This window comes from Helianthus annuus, chromosome 7 (assembly GCF_002127325.2).
Source record: "Helianthus annuus cultivar XRQ/B chromosome 7, HanXRQr2.0-SUNRISE, whole genome shotgun sequence".
Lineage (NCBI taxonomy): Eukaryota > Viridiplantae > Streptophyta > Magnoliopsida > Asterales > Asteraceae > Helianthus > Helianthus annuus.
In genome coordinates, this window is record NC_035439.2 from 63,221,378 (window position 1) to 63,239,374 (window position 17,997).

The 17,997-nt window shown below is 40.5% G+C and overlaps 1 protein-coding gene and 1 long non-coding RNA gene across 2 annotated transcripts; one reads left to right on the forward strand and one right to left on the reverse strand.

The window, feature by feature from the left end:
• Positions 1 to 5,762: 5,762 nt before the first annotated feature.
• On the forward strand, positions 5,763 to 6,300 carry LOC118480372. Its single transcript, XR_004862281.1, has 4 exons — positions 5,763 to 5,901; positions 5,967 to 6,037; positions 6,115 to 6,150; positions 6,237 to 6,300. It is a non-coding gene; the product is annotated as an uncharacterized LOC118480372 (long non-coding RNA).
• An 8,175-nt stretch (positions 6,301 to 14,475) lies between these two features.
• On the reverse strand, positions 14,476 to 17,158 carry LOC110868145 (galacturonosyltransferase 8). Its single transcript, XM_022117235.2, has 3 exons — positions 16,811 to 17,158; positions 15,433 to 16,683; positions 14,476 to 14,945 (listed from the first exon to the last, which is right to left on the reverse strand). Exons 1-3 carry the CDS (start codon positions 16,976 to 16,978, stop codon positions 14,670 to 14,672), a joined length of 1,695 nt encoding a protein of 564 aa, XP_021972927.1. The 5' UTR covers positions 16,979 to 17,158; the 3' UTR covers positions 14,476 to 14,669.
• Between the last annotated feature and the right edge of the window lie 839 nt (positions 17,159 to 17,997).

Below are 17,997 nucleotides of genomic sequence, written 5' to 3' on the forward strand. Positions count from 1 at the left end.
TTTCGAAATGCGACTTCTGGCTTCGTGAAGTCCATTTCTTAGGCCACGTAGTAAACAAGGATGGGATCCATGTCGATCCATCCAAGGTAGACTCGATCAGAAACTGGCCTGCACCACGTACGCCAACGGAAATACGCCAATTCTTGGGCTTGGCGGGTTACTACAGACGGTTTATCAAGGATTTCTCGAAAATTGCTCAGCCGCTTACGCTATTAACACAGAAGGGTGTCACCTATCGCTGGGGAGAGCCCCAGGAGACTGCTTTCCAGCACTTAAAGGATAGACTTTGCAGTGCACCTATCCTCTCTCTGCCAGAGGGCACAGATGACTTCGTGGTTTATTGTGATGCATCCATTCGGGGACTTGGATGTGTGTTAATGCAGCGCGACAAGGTCATTGCTTACGCCTCACGTAAACTCAAGATTCACGAACGGAACTACACGACGCACGATTTAGAGCTGGGAGCTGTTGTTTTCGCGCTTAAGATATGGCGACACTACCTGTACGGTACCAGGTGCACGATTTACACCGATCACAGGAGTCTCGAGCATATCCTTAAGCAGAAGGATTTGAACATGCGTCAACGAAGATGGGTTGAATTACTTAACGATTACGAATGCGCTATCAAGTATCATCCAGGCAAAGCCAATGTTGTGGCTGACGCTCTTAGTCGAAAGGACACCCTACCGAAGCGCGTGCGAGCGCTACAGCTTACGATTCAGTCCAGTCTTCCTGCTCAGATACGAGCTGCTCAGACAGAAGCACTGAAGCCCGAAAACGTCAAGGCTGAAGCCTTACGCGGCTCACGACAACAGATGGAACAGAAGGCAGACGGCGCCTACTATGTAACGGGGCGTATTTGGGTCCCACTTTATGGCGGTCTACGCGAACTTGTGATGGACGAAACACACAAGTCTCGCTATTCGGTACATCCAGGGTCGGATAAAATGTACCACGACATCAGCACTACTTATTGGTGGCCTAGCATGAAGGCCCACATTGCTACGTACGTTGGAAAATGCTTGACCTGTGCGAGAGTCAAGGTGGAATATCAGAAACCAGCTGGCCTACTTCAGCAGCCTAAGATACCTCAATGGAAATGGGAAGAAATTTCCATGGATTTTGTTACAGGCCTACCTAGATCCCAGCGTGGGAACGATACCATATGGGTGATCGTGGATCGACTCACCAAGTCTGCACACTTCCTACCTATAAAGGAAACGGATAAGTTCTCCACTCTCGCAGACGTCTATCTTAAAGAAGTTGTTTCGAGGCACGGGGTGCCCACGTCCATCATTTCGGATCGCGATGCACGATTCACGTCAGAGCTATGGCAAGCGATGCATAAATCTTTCGGCTCACGGCTAGACATGAGCACAGCATATCATCCTCAGACGGATGGGCAGTCTGAGCGAACGATTCAAACTCTTGAAGACATGCTTAGGGCATGCGTCATCGATTTCGGCAACGGCTGGAAAAAAAAACACCTCCCTTTGGTGGAGTTTTCTTACAATAACAGTTATCACACCAGCATCCAAGCCGCTCCATTCGAGGCATTGTACGGGCGTAAATGCCGGTCACCCCTCTGCTGGGCAGAGGTGGGGGATAGTCAGATCACGGGTCCAGAGATCGTAGTGGACGCCACAGAAAAGATTGCACAGATACGACAACGCATGGCGGCAGCACGCGACCGTCAGAAAGCCTACGCGGACAAGCGTAGAAAGCCTTTGGAATTTCAGGTCGGGGACCGGGTTTTATTGAAAGTCTCACCCTGGAAGGGTGTGGTTCGTTTTGGCAAACGGGGCAAACTAAATCCGCGATACGTCGGACCATTCGAAATCATAGAAAAGATTGGCAAAGTAGCATACAAGTTGAACCTACCAGCTGAACTCGGGGCAGTTCACAATGTCTTTCATGTATCGAACTTAAAGAAGTGCCTATCAGATGAAAACCTCATCATTCCTTTTAAGGAACTCACTATCGACGAGCGGTTGCAGTTCGTCGAGGAACCAGTTGAAATCACGGATCGGGATGTGAAGGTCCTCAAAAACAAGAGAATCCCTCTTGTTCGAGTTCGTTGGAACTCCAAACGTGGCCCAGAGTACACCTGGGAACGCGAAGACAGGATGACAGAAAAGTACCCCCAGTTATTCGAAACCAATGCAACCACTACTGAGGCTGAAGCTACTACTTCGGAATTTCGGGACGAAATTCCAGATCAACGGGGGGAGGATGTGACACCCCAGGAAAATCAGTGAACAATACAGTTTACCTAGCTTCCTCAGTGAGTGCATACCAAATTTCGGGACGAAATTTCCAATTAGTTGGGGATAATGTGACAACTCGAACTTTAGACTTACTTTGATGTAACATTACGTGCTTGTGAGAACTGTATTATACGATTTTATGATTAATGTGTTACGTGCATTGTGTATAGTTTATGTATTATGTTTTTGACTCGAACCGCACAACACATACACACAACGATCGCACAAGCTCATGTTGGACTACTTCACTCGCACACGGCCCAAGGGCAGCCCAAGCAAGGGCCGGCCCACTCCTTTTATTCGTACAAACACCCAAGTGGTGGGTTTGTTCCTCACAACTAGCAAACACAAGAACACACACACAACCCTAGACAACTATTGCTCTCTCTCGTTTTGCTTGAAACCGACGGCCACCAAGACTACTACTCGGATCACCCTCTTCTCCTTCTTTAATCCAGTTAGTGATTATGTTATTGGTTGTGTGTTATTGTTTGTATGTTGATAATTGCTTGATACCCGAAGGATTATTGTTAACATGTTGTGTATGATAATGTTAGATTGGGTGTTACTAATCAATGATAGATAATGTTCATGTAATCGGCTTGCACATGAATCGGATGTATATGAATGTATGATGGATCGGCTGTTATGTATTGTTTGATCGGATATAGTTGGTAATCGAGATCCATGTTAGAATGTATGTATTGTTATGAATGTTATTATTGTTCATGCTTTGATTCTTGCTAGGGTTCATATGAATTAGTGTTTGGAAACCCTTGTTTGATCTATAATATGGAAAATTATTAGTTGTTAATTGATTTTGTGCATATATGGAAACATGGTAATTGATTGACAGAATGTATGGCTGTAACCGATTGCTTGAATTGTGGAATTAGTTCAACAATCGCACAAGACTCCTTGGCCGACCAAGGAGTCCAATCGCACAAACGGACCACACGCACAAGCTGGCCCAAACGCACAAGGGTCACGGGTCGCACAAGGCTGTATGTTGGGCCGGACAGCCCAAGACTTCTATCGCACAAGCTTACACAGATCGCACAAGTGATTGTTTCGTTATTTGGGCCGTATGTGTTAAAAGGGTTACTTGATAGTTTGGGCCGGATGAACTGTTGGGCTGGGTAAGTAGCTGGGTCGCACAAATGTTATGAATTTTCTTAACTGTTATGTGTTACTATTTGGGCCGAGGGTATGCTGGGTTGGGCTGGACGGGTCGCACAACCCAAATGGAACGCACAAAACATGTTCAGTCGCACAAAGAGTGAAACCGTTTAACGGTTGGGCCTCAAGCCCAAATCCTACTCGCACAATCCGTAAGAATCGCACTATGTCATATATTGGGCCGAGTAGGTGTAATTGATCTGTGATGATTAATTGGGCTTCCTGATTTCGTTACTTGATTGTTAAGTGTTGCCATGACTTATATGTGCTTTTAACATGTTAACTTATGTGATTCATACGTGCAATACTTGAACACAAAACCTGACTTGCGTGGTAACCCTGTTAGGACGTGGTTGACCACTGTTAGTTCAAGAACCCTTTCTCTTTGTGTATCTGCCGAGCAAACCAAGGTGAGTTCACACAGCCAAGGCATGGGATTCCCGGGTTGGGAATTGGGTTGGATATGTTGATAATGAAAGAGTTACTCGTACTTACGCATTCACTAGACTATAGACCATCGTCCTCAGGATAGTCAGGACACGTTACGTAAAGCCTACGTAACCCAGTATTTGCCATTTCTCTCCCGGGTCGGGAGGACACGTTACGTAAAGCCTACGTAACCCAATACCTTCTACTGTCTTCCGGGTCGGAAGGACACGCTGCGTAAAGCCTACGTAGCCCCCCACGCGTACCACTGTCCTCGGGGAAGGGCACGTCACGTAAAGCCTACGTGACCCCGTACGTATTCCTGTTCTCGGTAAAGAAGAACACATGGTTGGAAGTTAGTCTAGTAAGTACCACTAATGAGAAGCCCTCATTAGTAAGGATAAACGTGGGAAGCCCCCACCGATAATATAAACACAAGGTTTGGGAAGCCCCCACCTTTAGTACACACTAGTATGGGAAGCCCCCACTAGTTATACTTATGCACTATGTTATGAACTTACTTTCTGTGAACTCGCTCAACTAGTTTGTTGATTATTTGCTGCATGCCTTGCAGGACCTTAGGTATACTTGGAGCTTGCACCAGAGGAGAAGCGGGTCGTTGTGGACAAGAACACGTGAATGATTATTAAACGCTTTTACATTCACACATTGATACTTATGTTTTGGGTTTTACATTTAATGCTTCCGCTACATATACAACGTTTGGTTTTGAACATCAGTCGTATCCACTATTATTATTAAATGCTATGTTTGATATGATTGATGGCTTGATCCTGGTCATGTCACGCCTCCAAGCGGTGGTACTCCGCGTGTGGATTTTGGGGGTGTGACAGTTGTAGCATTCTTTGGTGTTACCGGAGTTTTTTCAGTTGTGAACGCGTTGTAGAATGTGTTATAAAACTCTTCGCCAATGCCCGACATCTTTGATTCACGCCTTGAATTTTTCGTTTCTTGAAGTTTCACCTTGATCACTTTCTCTCTCTAGATCTTCTCTCAATCTCTAAAGCTCCAAAAGTTACAAAATGGCAAAAGTCTTTCAACTCTAACCTAAGCCTCCTATTTATAGGCAGAAGGCATAAGAAATGTCACCTTATTTACAAGTTTGCCACTCCTCATTAAAAATAGACTTTCCCTTATATTTTACAATATAAAACCTTGTCTTAATCAGTTTTCTGCTACGGTTCGGATTGACGGATGCGATAGACATTGGTGCACTCACAACTTCAACGCCTTTCATACGAGAGGGCACCTGTCGTCCCAAGTGTTTCGTTGACAGGGTTTGCCTATAAATAGGAGAGGTGGGTCTCTCATTTGCAACTTTTGGCTCTGAGTGGGGAAACTCTGCCAAATTTGATTCTCGGTGTTGTAACTCATATTTTCTAATAGAATCAAGGTTTAAACGGTGTATGCTTCTGTTTGTCAACTTCGTACATGGATTCTGCACGTGATATGAAGATTATCTGATCGACTGGAGCATTCGGAGACCCGAAACGATCCTCGACACTACAAGAAACTGGGCTTTTTGCGACAAGCCCTTTAGCGACGAAATGAAGTCGTCGCAAAAGGTCATCTATAGAGACGAAAATTGGTTGCTATAAGTTTTTCACAAAATATCATCTTTCAGAACCTATGGCGACGAAAATTGGCTGCGATAGGTTTGGCGGGTTGGGGGGAAATTATCCCGCTTTGGGGAAATATGTGTTGAGACGAAATTTCGTTTCTGTAGATGAAAATTATTTAATATTTATTTTTTTATTAACCCAAACATATTAAGATTAAAAAGGAAAAAAATGTTAACCTATTGCGACTAAATATCGTTTCTATACGTAGAAGCATTCATTAATTTTGATATATTAAAAACAACACACCAAAAGAAACAGGTCCATTGTGATTTCCTACTCATCCCTAAAACCCACTCATATGCTCCATCAATAAACTACTGTCGTCAAGATTTCCGGCATTATTACGGCGAAATTCGGCAAGAAACCACCGCTGTCATTCGTAACTCGTAAGCTCCAACTCTCTTTTGCGTTGTTTCCATTCGTTTAGGGTTTAATACTTCTCTGTTTACAGATTTTTGGCGATTTCAGGCAAGAAAACGAACCAAACGTAACAACAATTTAGTTTGTCGCGTGAGTTCAGCTGTAAGTAATCCTAACCCTAAACTTTACTTGCTATTTTTTAGGTATTTTTCAGTGAGTTCAGTTGTAGGTACTTTTAGTTTTGGGGCTTTTATGGTTCTTCGTTCCAAGTTCAGGTTTGATTTGTTTTCACCAAATTAATTCCTTTTTGGAGGGTTTCAAGGACTTGATTGTGGGTATTTGTGGGTTTTCCTTTTTTCAGAATAGGTGTATTGCAAATGAGTTGCTGATAAGTGGACTTCCAAAATCGATTATGAGTGATCCTACTGGTTTAATAAAAATTATTTTGGAATTTGTATTTTGAGATAAAACTGATAGGGATATAACTAAATTGTAGAGAAAGAAGCTAAGAGATAGGGAATAATCTTGACTCAAATTCTGCTTATTCTCATTCCATACATAACATCCACATAAATAGATAAAAAACTTACATAAGACACCCCCCCCCACTAAACCAAAATAGCATCCTAATCCCTTGACAATAGAAAATAAAAATAAGACACGTAACAATACTCCCCCCCTTACTGTGACAACTCGAGTTTCTGAGATTCCACTTTTGCATTTATTGCACGTTCACTGTTTGTTTAGTTGCTTACTTACGTAATTGGTTTGCTTTGTAACTGTATACGTTTTGATTTGATAAAGTTTATGAATGATTTGGCAAATACATGAATTTGGTGATGAAACTGTAAATTGTATGTCTTGTGCATGTATTATGTAATAGATAATACCTAAGGGTGTTTAGTGTTAATAGTGAAACCTTAACAACTCTTAACCCTAATCCCCTTCACTAATCATCACACAAAATCAATATACATGCTTTCATATCCATCTCTACAACTCTCTCTACAATCATTTTCTTCATCATTGGCACAAGCTTTCAATCATCACTCTTGATCCCTCTCTTCATCTAGAACTAATCCAAGGTAATTGTTTAATGGTTATTTGTTGTTAATCATTGATTGTTTGATTCATGCAAAAACCCTAGTTCTTCTATGATGGTTCTGTGGTTATTAAAGATTCTGATTGTTGTAAATGGTTTATGATCAGTTGTGTAATCACTTGCTGAATGTTAAGATGCCTGTTATGATTGAATGGTTGATTGTTGACTTGATTTCTGTAATGCAAATGAAATTAGGGTTTCACGATCGTATAAACGTAAGTGTTACATTGAGTTTGTATGTTCGCATGATTGATGCCCGACCTTTGATTGCACATAAAGTCCGAACTTCTGTAATGCAACAAGATCCGAACTTTATACAAGAGAGTATGATCCGAGTTTTAAAGGCATGCCTGTCCGAGTTTTGATTATATAAGTTTGTCCGAGTTATGCTTGAAAGATATAGTCCGAACTTTTGATTTAACACAAGAGGTCCGAATTTGTTTAAATGTTAGCAAGGGTCCGAATTTTAGTAAGGACACAAAGGTCCGACTTTTTGCTGTCAATATGCATGATGACCGAGTTTTAATGTTTACCACATGTCCGAACTTTTGTTAACACATGAAGGGTCCGAGTTTTCATTGTACATGGGGGTCCGAACTTTGTTAATGTATCAAGGGGTCCGACTTTTATGTGTTATACCTTGTCCGACCTTTATGAGATATACTTGGTCCGACTTTTATGTGTTATACCTTGGTCTGACTTTTATGTGTTATACCTTGTCTGACTTTTATGAGATATACCTTGTCCGAATTTTTGTTTACAAGGAATGCAAGGTCCGAACTTTAGGGCTTGTTAGCTTTGTTAGCTGATTTACATGGTTAATTGATTTACATGGTTAATTACATGGTTAATTATTACTTCCTGTTAAGCAAGATAATCATATTAAGCTTGTTAACCTTGTTAAGTATGTGGATCTGGTTTAGCCTGATAACCCTAAAGTGTGTTATCGAGTAACTATGTTAGAATTGACCAAGACCTTTGTCATATGATACATGATTGGATGAACGTGAAATAACTGTTACGTACTACATGGCGATGATTTCTTAAACACACTTCGTGACTTATATTGCATGCGAATCCATGCGAGCTTAACTGATTGTGTATACATGCATAACTATAGGACTTGACTGATTTCTTGTGAGCACATAGTTTAGCATACCGAGCAAACCAAGGTGAGTTCACACTCTTACCAAGGCATGGGATTCCCGAGGTTTGGGAATGGGATTGAATGAATGAGGTTGAATAGATACCTGTACTTACACTGTTACTAGACTATCTACCATCGTCCTCGGATGCGCAGGACACATACGTAAAACCTACGTATACTTGTACTCATCACTGTCCTCAGGTTGCGAAGGACACTCACGTAAAACCTACGTGAACTTATACTCACTACTGCCTCGGTTGTGTCAGGCACTTACGTAAAACCTACGTAAACCCCCGCGTACCCCTGTCCTCGGTTGTGAAGGACACTTACGTAAAACCTACGTAAACTTTGTACGTACTACTGTTCTCGGTAAGAAGAACACTTATGGTTACAAATAGTCTAGTGTATATGCATTTATGGGAAGCCCCCACCAGTAGAACATACTATCGGCCCAGTAGAGCCACACGTTACGAAAGGAACTTACTATAACAAACTTACTTACTGTGAACTCGCTCAACTAGTTGTTGACTCTCTGTTACATGCCTTGCAGGTCGTTAGGTATACCTAGAGCTTGCACTGGGAGGCGCGGTCGTTGTGGACAAGGATCGTGAATGTTTGATTTAAACATTATGGCATTACATACTTTATTTGTGAATGGGCTTTTACTCATACGCTTCCGCTAAACTTTGTTATGATACTTATGTTTTGGAACACCATTCATATGGATTGGTTTGGTTTAATTACATTTACTTTTACTATTTACATTGTTCTATATGATTGGTGGCTTGATCCTGGTCAGTCACGCTCCCAAGCGGTGATACTCCGCAGGTGGATTTTGGGGGTGTGACACTTACCCTACTTTTTGCCCTCAAAAAGTACTTCAAGAAACCTTGTCTTCATCCTCTTCCGTTGCTTGTTTTTCATCATCTACCACTTCAAGTATGTAGAGTTATTTTTTCTTACACTTGTGCCCCGGAACGAACCTTTCGGTACACCAGAAACATTCCCCCTTTGCCCTTTTTTGCTCAAGTTCATCACTCGTCAAACGCCTCGATCTAAGGATTCCTGGTGTAGAACTTGATGGCTCGGTTGTTGGACTTGGCAGCAAGGGTAGTTTTGAACCATTAACGGGAGGTGTTATTTTGACATCTTCGGGTTGCAGCCCATCCTCCACAGCGTTAAAACGCTTCATCAAGCATGTGTTGTTCATAGTTTGAATTCTTGCTAACCCATACGCCTCACGTAGTGTTTGAGGCTTGAACATCTTTACCGGCCCTTTTATTTCCGGCTTCAAACCCTTCAAATATAGGCTAACGGCATAAAGTTCGCTAACGGTAACCTTGTTAAGCAAACGATCGAAACCTGAATTATATTCTTGTAGACCCTTGGCGTCATCAGTAAGTTGAACGAGAGAAGCAATCTCTTCCATAGGGTCTTCAAACATTGCATCAGAAAAATGGGCAGAGATCGAACGAACATAGTCCGCCCATGGGACCTCGGCAACCGTGGCATTACGGGTCTTCAAGTAGGCACGGTGCCATTGGAGGGCATCACCTTCCAAGTGAACCGCAGCACAGCGTAATTTCGAGTCATCAGGAGTGTCATCCATCGAAAAAAAATGTTCGCAGCGATAGACCCACCCCTCAACATCGTCCCCCGAAAATTTAGGGAAGTCGATCTTACCGATACGGAATGGTTTGGATGTTCGTGAATCACCATCTGGGCCGGAGAAGGACCCGAAGGAACTACCCGACGACTGCACGGCTTTATCACGCACCGCCTTCAGAATCTCTTCCTGCTGCTTTGAAGATTGTTCCTGTTGCTTCATCAGGGCCGCTAACGCAGCTTGGATGTCGCTGATTGCCTTACCATGGGACTTGAGGGTGTTGTCGATTTCATTATTGCGGGTGTTAGTCATGGCGGCGGCAAGGAATTCCGATGAGGAATCGACTGGAGCTCTGATACCCTTGATAGGGATATAACTAAATTGTAGAGAAAGAAGCTAAGAGATAGGGAATAATCTTGACTCAAATTCTGCTTATTCTCATTCCATACGTAACATCCACATAAATAGATAAAAAACTTACATAAGACACCCCCCCCCCACTAAACCAAAATAGCATCCTAATCCCTTGACAATAGAAAATAAAAATAAGACACGTAACAAAAATGGACCATGATAAGGGTCTAGCTCTTTATCCCAAGTTTAAGTATTTTCTAGGTTCACATTATATGAAACTGTGTAAATCAATTGGATGGCTTAATATTTGGTCCCATCTGTTGAATTATGGTTCCATCAAGTTATAATATATATGTTTTTTTTCTGTTATCTTTGATGTTTCAGATTTTCCCTAGGATCAAACAAAGCTATGCAAGTTGCTTTAGGTCGATCTCAATCCGATGAGATGAGGCTAGGGCTTCACAAGGTTTCTAAGGTAAGCAGAACATGTTAATACATACCTTTGTTTGTGATTGTTCATCTGTTTGAATCTGGGTTTTAAAAAGTGCGCCTACTCGCCTAGGCGCGAGGCGCAAGCTTTGGTGCCTTAGGTAGCCTGAGGTGCGCTTTTTACAAAAAGCCCCAAAAAAGCGCTAATTTTGGTGGGTTTTCTGGTCTGAGGCGCGCGCCACATGTACATAAGGTGTTTTTTTGCTGCTTTTAAGCATCAAACTGTTGTACAATAGGGTTTTTGGCTTGTACTTGTAGGAAAAATCATATATAAACCCTATTTATAGCTATATTTTGGACAAGTGATTCTAAAAACCTACGGGATATATATAAAAAATTATATAATCGCTTTGCGCCTCGGGTACGAAAAGCTCACCGTTTTTGCGCTTTGCGCTTCGCGCCTAGGTTTAAGACCTCGTCAATTTTGTACGCCTCTCGCTTTTTAAAACCAAGGTTTGTATGCTATTGTTCATTTAATGTTAGCTGGTTTTATATATTTGACCATTGTTTGCATGCAGCTTCTGAGAGGGGATTCTGGTCTTTGTTTAACCAACATGCTTGTAGAAGAAGCCCAAATGTTAATACTACAAAGCCATGTTAGAAGTGCTTCTGTTATTTAGTTGTTCCCAATGGTACGTGATTGGCCAAGGCTCAACACTTTTCCGAAAACATGGACGCCACTCGCGCAACGCGCGTCATTGATAACACTAGTTTGTATAAGTTAGTTTTGTTTTACTTGGAAGAATGTATTCGAATGAAATATTTACTTGTCTTGGTTATTTATATTAGAATTGAACATAGTTTGCTTTATAATCTTTAGTTTATTTTGGATTTTACGGCTTTTTTTATTTGAGAAACCTGGAAAAATTAAAAAAAAATATGATTTTTCCTTTCAACTATAGCGACGAAATTGGGTTGCTATAGGTGACATATTAAAAAAAACATTAAAGCCTATTGTGACGAAATTTAGTCTCTACAGGTGAAAGCTCTAAAAAATATTAAAAACCTATAGCGACGAAATTTAGTCTCTATAGGTCAACCAATTGCGACGTCGTGTATGGCGACGAAAAACAGGCTAATACGACCGAGCAATAGGAACGGCCCTATTGCGACAAAATGTCGTCGCCATAGCCTATTGAGACGAAATTTAGTCGCGAAAAGCCTATTTTGCTTCGTCGCAAAAAGTCTTTTTTCTTGTAGTGTGATCACAAAGCCTCACTCGCACAGAGAGGTTAGCCTATATATAGGACTTGTGAGTGAGAGCTGAGGTGAAGTTTTGAAGTTCCCAGAGGGGAAATGCTGGAGAAATTTTTTCTCTAGCTTGTAAACGATGTATACTCTTTCGGTATGAACGAAGCTTTCGACTAATGACGAATCTTTCTGCTTCTACTCCATCCTTAATAATATTCTACCGAGTTAGTTCTTTTATACCCAAACTTCCCTCTAAACCCGTTGGATCCTGAACTCTCATGAAGGCACTGCAAAATTCGTAGTCACCGTCATTAATTACTTTTTGAACCTCAGTTACATATTATATACAGAAACCTATGTAAGTTGAGAAGAGGTTAAATTATGTCACCTAGATAACAAAATTTCATGTTAATTAATATTGTATAATTTGCAAACAATAATATAAACCGGTACATAATTTTTCTTTTGAGTTAGTTTGAAAACGAATACAAATGTGTTATCTACGATATAATACAAACATCTTTCATATTTGTTCTAAAAAGGATAAGTTATATTTTTTTTACTAGAAAAAGGTTAGATTTAAATTATTATTAGTTTAATATTTATCAACTTAAACTCAGTTGCGGCATAGAAACTGTTTAACATATAAATTTTAGGAATTTCATACTTATTTTGACTAAAACTATATCTATCTGATAAAGAAAAAGTTAAACTATATCAAAACATCTATATTTATAATTACTCTTTTTCATCACACCTATTTCTTTTAATTTTCCACTTGAATATGTTGTTGATGATTCAAGGACCAGATGGGCGCTCTTGCAATTGATATTGAATCTCATATAACTCTTCCAGAACTCCCCAACGCAGCTCGAAATCTCCAACAATGAAATGAAAAGGTTCTAGAAAGGACTCTTCTGTCCATTTTCTTCACAATGCTCTGTCGTGAATGGTCGGGCATCAATATGCTCAGGTTAGAGAAAATTTATATGCTTATTCATCGCTTCGTAAATTGCAGTTCCAATTTCTTAAAAACAATTCCTGGGAGTTAGAGCTGTGTCGGCTGTGATGACTAATTGTGTATTGGTTACAGACAGAATGAATATTTAGAATAAATGCGCAAAACAGTCAAGAAAAAGACGTTAGGAAGCAACTTAACAAAGGGTTTGTCCCACATTGGATAGATGTTCATTGTTTAGCAGCCTTGATTAAGGTAGTAAGGTACCCTAATGATATTTGTTTGATTTACTTAAGTGATAGACATTGAAAGTGATTTTGTAGAGGCATGGATAAGAGAACCACCTACGGTATTCTTGATTCGTTAGCACCCAGGCAAGTAATGCATGGCAACACGTACAGAAGAAGAATGCACAACAGTTGTGAGTTATACGCATGAAGAACGATCACTCAGAAAAAAGCTTTTTGGATGGCTGCAACCTAGAAATACTATGCAGCCAAAATAATAGCACTTCATAAGGCGGTAGCAGGCCCTCAATCGGTGGTGGTGACTGCAGCTATTGGTAGAATTAAGCGGGTTTTGAAGAGATAGGTACATATCTGAACTCTATTGATATCATTTAATTCAAGTTTTGATTATTTGAGACCTTAAAAGATGAATTATTTGTAATGTTTTTACAACATTGATGATTGACATATATTTCGGCTTTGTAGAATGTTGATAAATTGCATAATTTTGTTGTTTACGCTTCCTCCCCTCTATGTTGTGTATTGTATCAATATCATGAAGGGATCAGTAACTGTAGACAGGGGGCCCTTAGCTAGGCTCCCTTTCCAGACTAATCTTATTGGGCTTGCTTAACAGGCCCAACTATCGTTTCTGATAAATCACATACAAAAGAGGCGGGAAAAGGGAAAGTCTTTCATGTCTTCCCCGCAAGGTCATTAATGGCCTGCAATAAGAGAGAGAAACTCGCAGCCGGAGAAGTACGAGGTAGGTACTGACCTCATTACTGGCAAAGGCCATCTCTCTGGCTGGAAAGGGACACGTATCTCACATTGTTAGGAGTATTGGCTGGCACATAGAAGACCGTTAGATCGTCCAGAAGATCTCAGCTGGCTGATACGCTTATCTTATATATAAGTCATCCTCATGATCATCCAAGGTATGCATTCAATGACCCAAGTATTTACTCTCACAAACTCCGAACATTCTCTAAGCCACATTGAATACTCAGAATCTAGGATTCACACCTGACATTCCAATGACACCAGCACGTCGGAATAACCTTTGGTCTCTGGCAAGTTTTACTTATTCTCAAGCCAGAGCTTGGTCACGGATCCCCCCTCCGGGGCTTTCCGTGACGAGGCTACCAGTGCTCTGTTTTGCAGGTTAGAAGGAAGGCACCATCGGAGCGTTGACGAGTCTCTTTAACCTCCAGCCGGAGTTAGGGAATTCAACAGTAACAACTAAATTCAGGGAGAGTATTGCAAAACACGGTGACATCACATTTAGATGAAGGGATTGGTGACAATTAAATTCATTGTAGTTTGATATTTATAATGAAACGTTTCTTTCATTCCAAAGTTTATGTTAACACTGTTAAATAATATAATTTACTTTGAGTAATCCGTGTAACACACGGGTACTTATACTAGTATTTTTTTATTTTATATTCATATTTATTTGAAAGCCAAACACGCTTTTGCATAGTCAAAACAGTTATAACAGAAAAAGTCAAACCAACAACTAATAGCAACAACAAACTAAACTGGTCTACCTTCACATTGTTCCAAAGTAAATCTAACAAAGTGTTTAACCCATTAATTATTTTAAATAAACAACAAGCTAATATAATTCATCCGTGAACACTATCAACACTTGAGGACCGCATTCTATATCATTGTATACGTGTCATATCGCACAAACCTAAACACTGATTATGGTTCAATGAGCAAAATTACAGGCCTGAACGAATTCCATATCATAGTCCACATATTTTGTCCAAAGTGGCCGAAATTGGTTCATCGCAATGTCGAGCCATGGTTTCATATTTCCATTAAAATGCACAACTGCAGCGTTACGGATCTCTTCCATGCTTATGCTTGGATTGTACCCGAGACCCAAAACATGCCAGGATTTTTCTAATGGTTTTGTTGTAGAGTAAAATGTGATCAAACCTGGAGGCAATGTTCCCAGCTTCCACAAAGTTCGGTTTTCATTCTGCAAAAGAAATCCAAATCCTTAATTATATAAATCATCCAACTTGGTCGGTACAAACACCTGGTAATAAAAAGATATATGTGTAATGATGCCAAGCGTTTATGTGTTCAAACCTACCTACACAATACCCTTTGTGTACAACACTTGAGATGATAAGGATAAGACATCCAGACCTTAAAAAAACTTTTGCCTATCGATATGCGTTCAAAAAAAAGACACTCGAGCTAACTTGATTAAAGTACTCTGAAAGCTTAGCACTATTCAACATGCGTTTATATAATCTTAGACAGGATTAGCTGAAAACTTGAGCAAGTTATTCTAATAGCTTAACTCTTATAGCTTATAATTGGAATTTCAGTTAAGTGACCCAACCCCATAAAATATAGAAATTTCTCGCATACACCTAGACCGAAACATGGTGACATAGATAAAAGAAACTGTAAATCATCCCAAATAAGTGTAAAGACATAAAACGAATCAAGCTTACCAGATTTTGCCAATAGTGATATTCTTCGGTGCATTTTTCTCTCCTCCAAGCATCCAAATCAAAGAAGTTCATCCCATAAGCCCAAGCACATGCCTTTGGATTGAATTTCTCCTTGATCAAAGGATGTGAAAAATTCATGTACTGTGAATACCTATGAAACGACCCAAAACACGTCTCAACAGCTCCGTTCACCTTCCCATCCATATCTATCTTCCAAAGCCCGGTTAAATCCTTTTGAACGATAATATCATCATCCAAGAACAAGATTCTGTGCAAAGTTGGGTACATCTCCGGTAGGTAGAATCTCAGATGATTCAATATGGAAAGATACTTAGGGTTCCTGAATTTCATATTGGTTGTATCTTTGGTGGCGTTTTCAAGTTTGTTTTCAAAGTAGAACCTCTGCAAATTTGCAGATTCGAGCTGCTTCAACACAGGAACATACGAGGAGTTTAAAAACTTATAATCCTCCACCGCTTTGATTTCAATATGAGCACCATTGTATTCTTTCATCTTAAACATAACCTGCATCGCTCCAAGATTCATCTTATCCGTCACCACGTGAAAAACATGTTTCCATGGCTCTTTCGTGTTCTTAACAGCCGAATTCACCACAACAGACGCAGCAACAACATTATCCGAAAATATAGCGTAATGATAAAGCTTGGGATCATCAAACTCCGCAGGCCGCGGCTTCCCTTCATCCGAATACTTATCCGGATGCGCAATCCGTTCCTCCATCAACCTCATCGCAACACAATGCAAGCTCTTCGGTATAGATTTCGCAGCAATCAAGCTGGAGAACGCGCCTTGCTTTTTCGCCTTTGTTAACTGTTCATTAACCGAGAAAATTGTATCCTTCAGCTTCTGTATCTTAAGCTGATTATCAAACGATTCCTTCGCTTCCGCAATCACTTGTCTAGTCACCTTAATCCTCTCCTTGACCTCCATTTCAAACTTTCGCAGCGTTGTTTCATCGATTGACTCAGAATCAGAGTCGAACAACCCTTTGTAAGCAGGTTTTGATAACAGATCCGTATAAGTACGTGACAGATCAGCGAAAACTCTAACGAGCTTAGAGTTTTCGAGCTTTAGCTTACGGGCATACGCAGCGTAAGCTAAAGCAAGCGATCTGTGATCATCTGCTTGCTTTCTAATCTGATCAAATCTAGGTTTTAACGGATCTGATTTCAACGCGAGCACAGAACGCCTAAAGGTTCCGATTCCGTCAGAAGATTCAAAAGCAGAACCCTAATTTTCAACAATCAATCAACATATTAATCCGCGTGGATAAGATAAACAATCAGACAATCAATCAACATATGAAATACGAAAATAAACAGTTGGATAATTGAAGAAAGGATAAGAGAAAACGTACAGTGTGGAGATTTGATGAAACGACGTCGGATGAGGAGATGAATACGAGTAGGAGCACGGAAAGCGTAGATGCGAATGAACCTGCGGCAGCGAGCGGTGGTGGAATAGAGTGGCTACTCCGGGCGGCGAGTGAAGTGCGAGAGCGAGTGAAAGGCGTGGAGATCGCCATTGTTGTGTGTCTAGATCTGAATTGTAGAACGAGTTATGAGAGTGTGTGTAGTTAGTAGAAAAGCATGTTAATGGAGAATGGCTGGCCTGTGCCTGTATGATGGTGACGGTGGAAGAGGGGGGGAAGGTGGGTCCCGGACTAGGTTTAATACGATTTCAGATCCGTGTTTACACAAGGATGGTTCAATCTTTAGGAAGCTTGATTTTGTCTAATATTATATTACTAGTAGTAAAATGCGTGTGTAAACATAGGTGGTTTTAAAAAACCATACATATCATATTTTAGGGGTGTGTACGGTTCGGTTCGGTTCGGTTTTTGGGCAAAGTCAAAACTGAAATATCGGTTTTCGGTTTTTCAAAACCGTTCCGTTTCGGGTTTTTTTTTGTTTCGGTTTTTACACAGGTTCGGTTCGGTTTTTCGGTTATTTCGGTTTTTGAAATAAAAGTAAGTAAGATTCAAAAATAAGAAAGTACAATTCAAAATTTAATAATCTTTCTTATATGGTTACATTTAAGTTTTTTTTTTTTTTTTTTTGAACGGCCAACGAATCCTCCAAATGGGCTACTGGCGAAATTCACCACATCGGGATACACTCGCCTTCCGAACCGGGGAAAACCCTCACCTAGGGCCGAAGCCCGTGAACACTCGCCCGAAGGCACGACAGTGCGGTGAGGTAAAACCCGCTCAGTTCAAGGATCGAACTAGCGATCGCCGTCTACTCGCCTAGTCTCCCATCATCACCAGGTGCCGCAGAAACTAAATGCTAGGGGCAGGAATTGAACTTGGGTCACTTGGAACACAAGGTCTCTCTCTTACCACTCCACCACTAGCTCATTGGCACATTTAAGTTATTATACTTCGTCTTTTTAACTAAAAATATTTATATAAACCTAACTTTCTAATCTATTTTTATATTTCTTCAAAGTTTTTGTTAGAACTTTTTCTTTTATAATACTTTGAAGATTGTTTAATTTTCATATTAAATTTTGTTATTTGTTATAGGCAATAAATAAATAATC

Excerpts from the sequence above, each read along its gene's own strand:
- LOC110868145 (XM_022117235.2), bottom strand. The coding sequence starts at position 16,978 with ATGGCGATCTCCACGCCTTTCACTCGCTCTCGCACTTCACTCGCCGCC. Across the intron at positions 16,684-16,810 it reads TTTCATCAAATCTCCACACT|GGTTCTGCTTTTGAATCTTC; the intron begins GTACGTTTTCTC and ends GTTGAAAATTAG. Across the intron at positions 14,946-15,432 it reads ATCACTATTGGCAAAATCTG|AATGAAAACCGAACTTTGTG; the intron begins GTAAGCTTGATT and ends TTTCTTTTGCAG.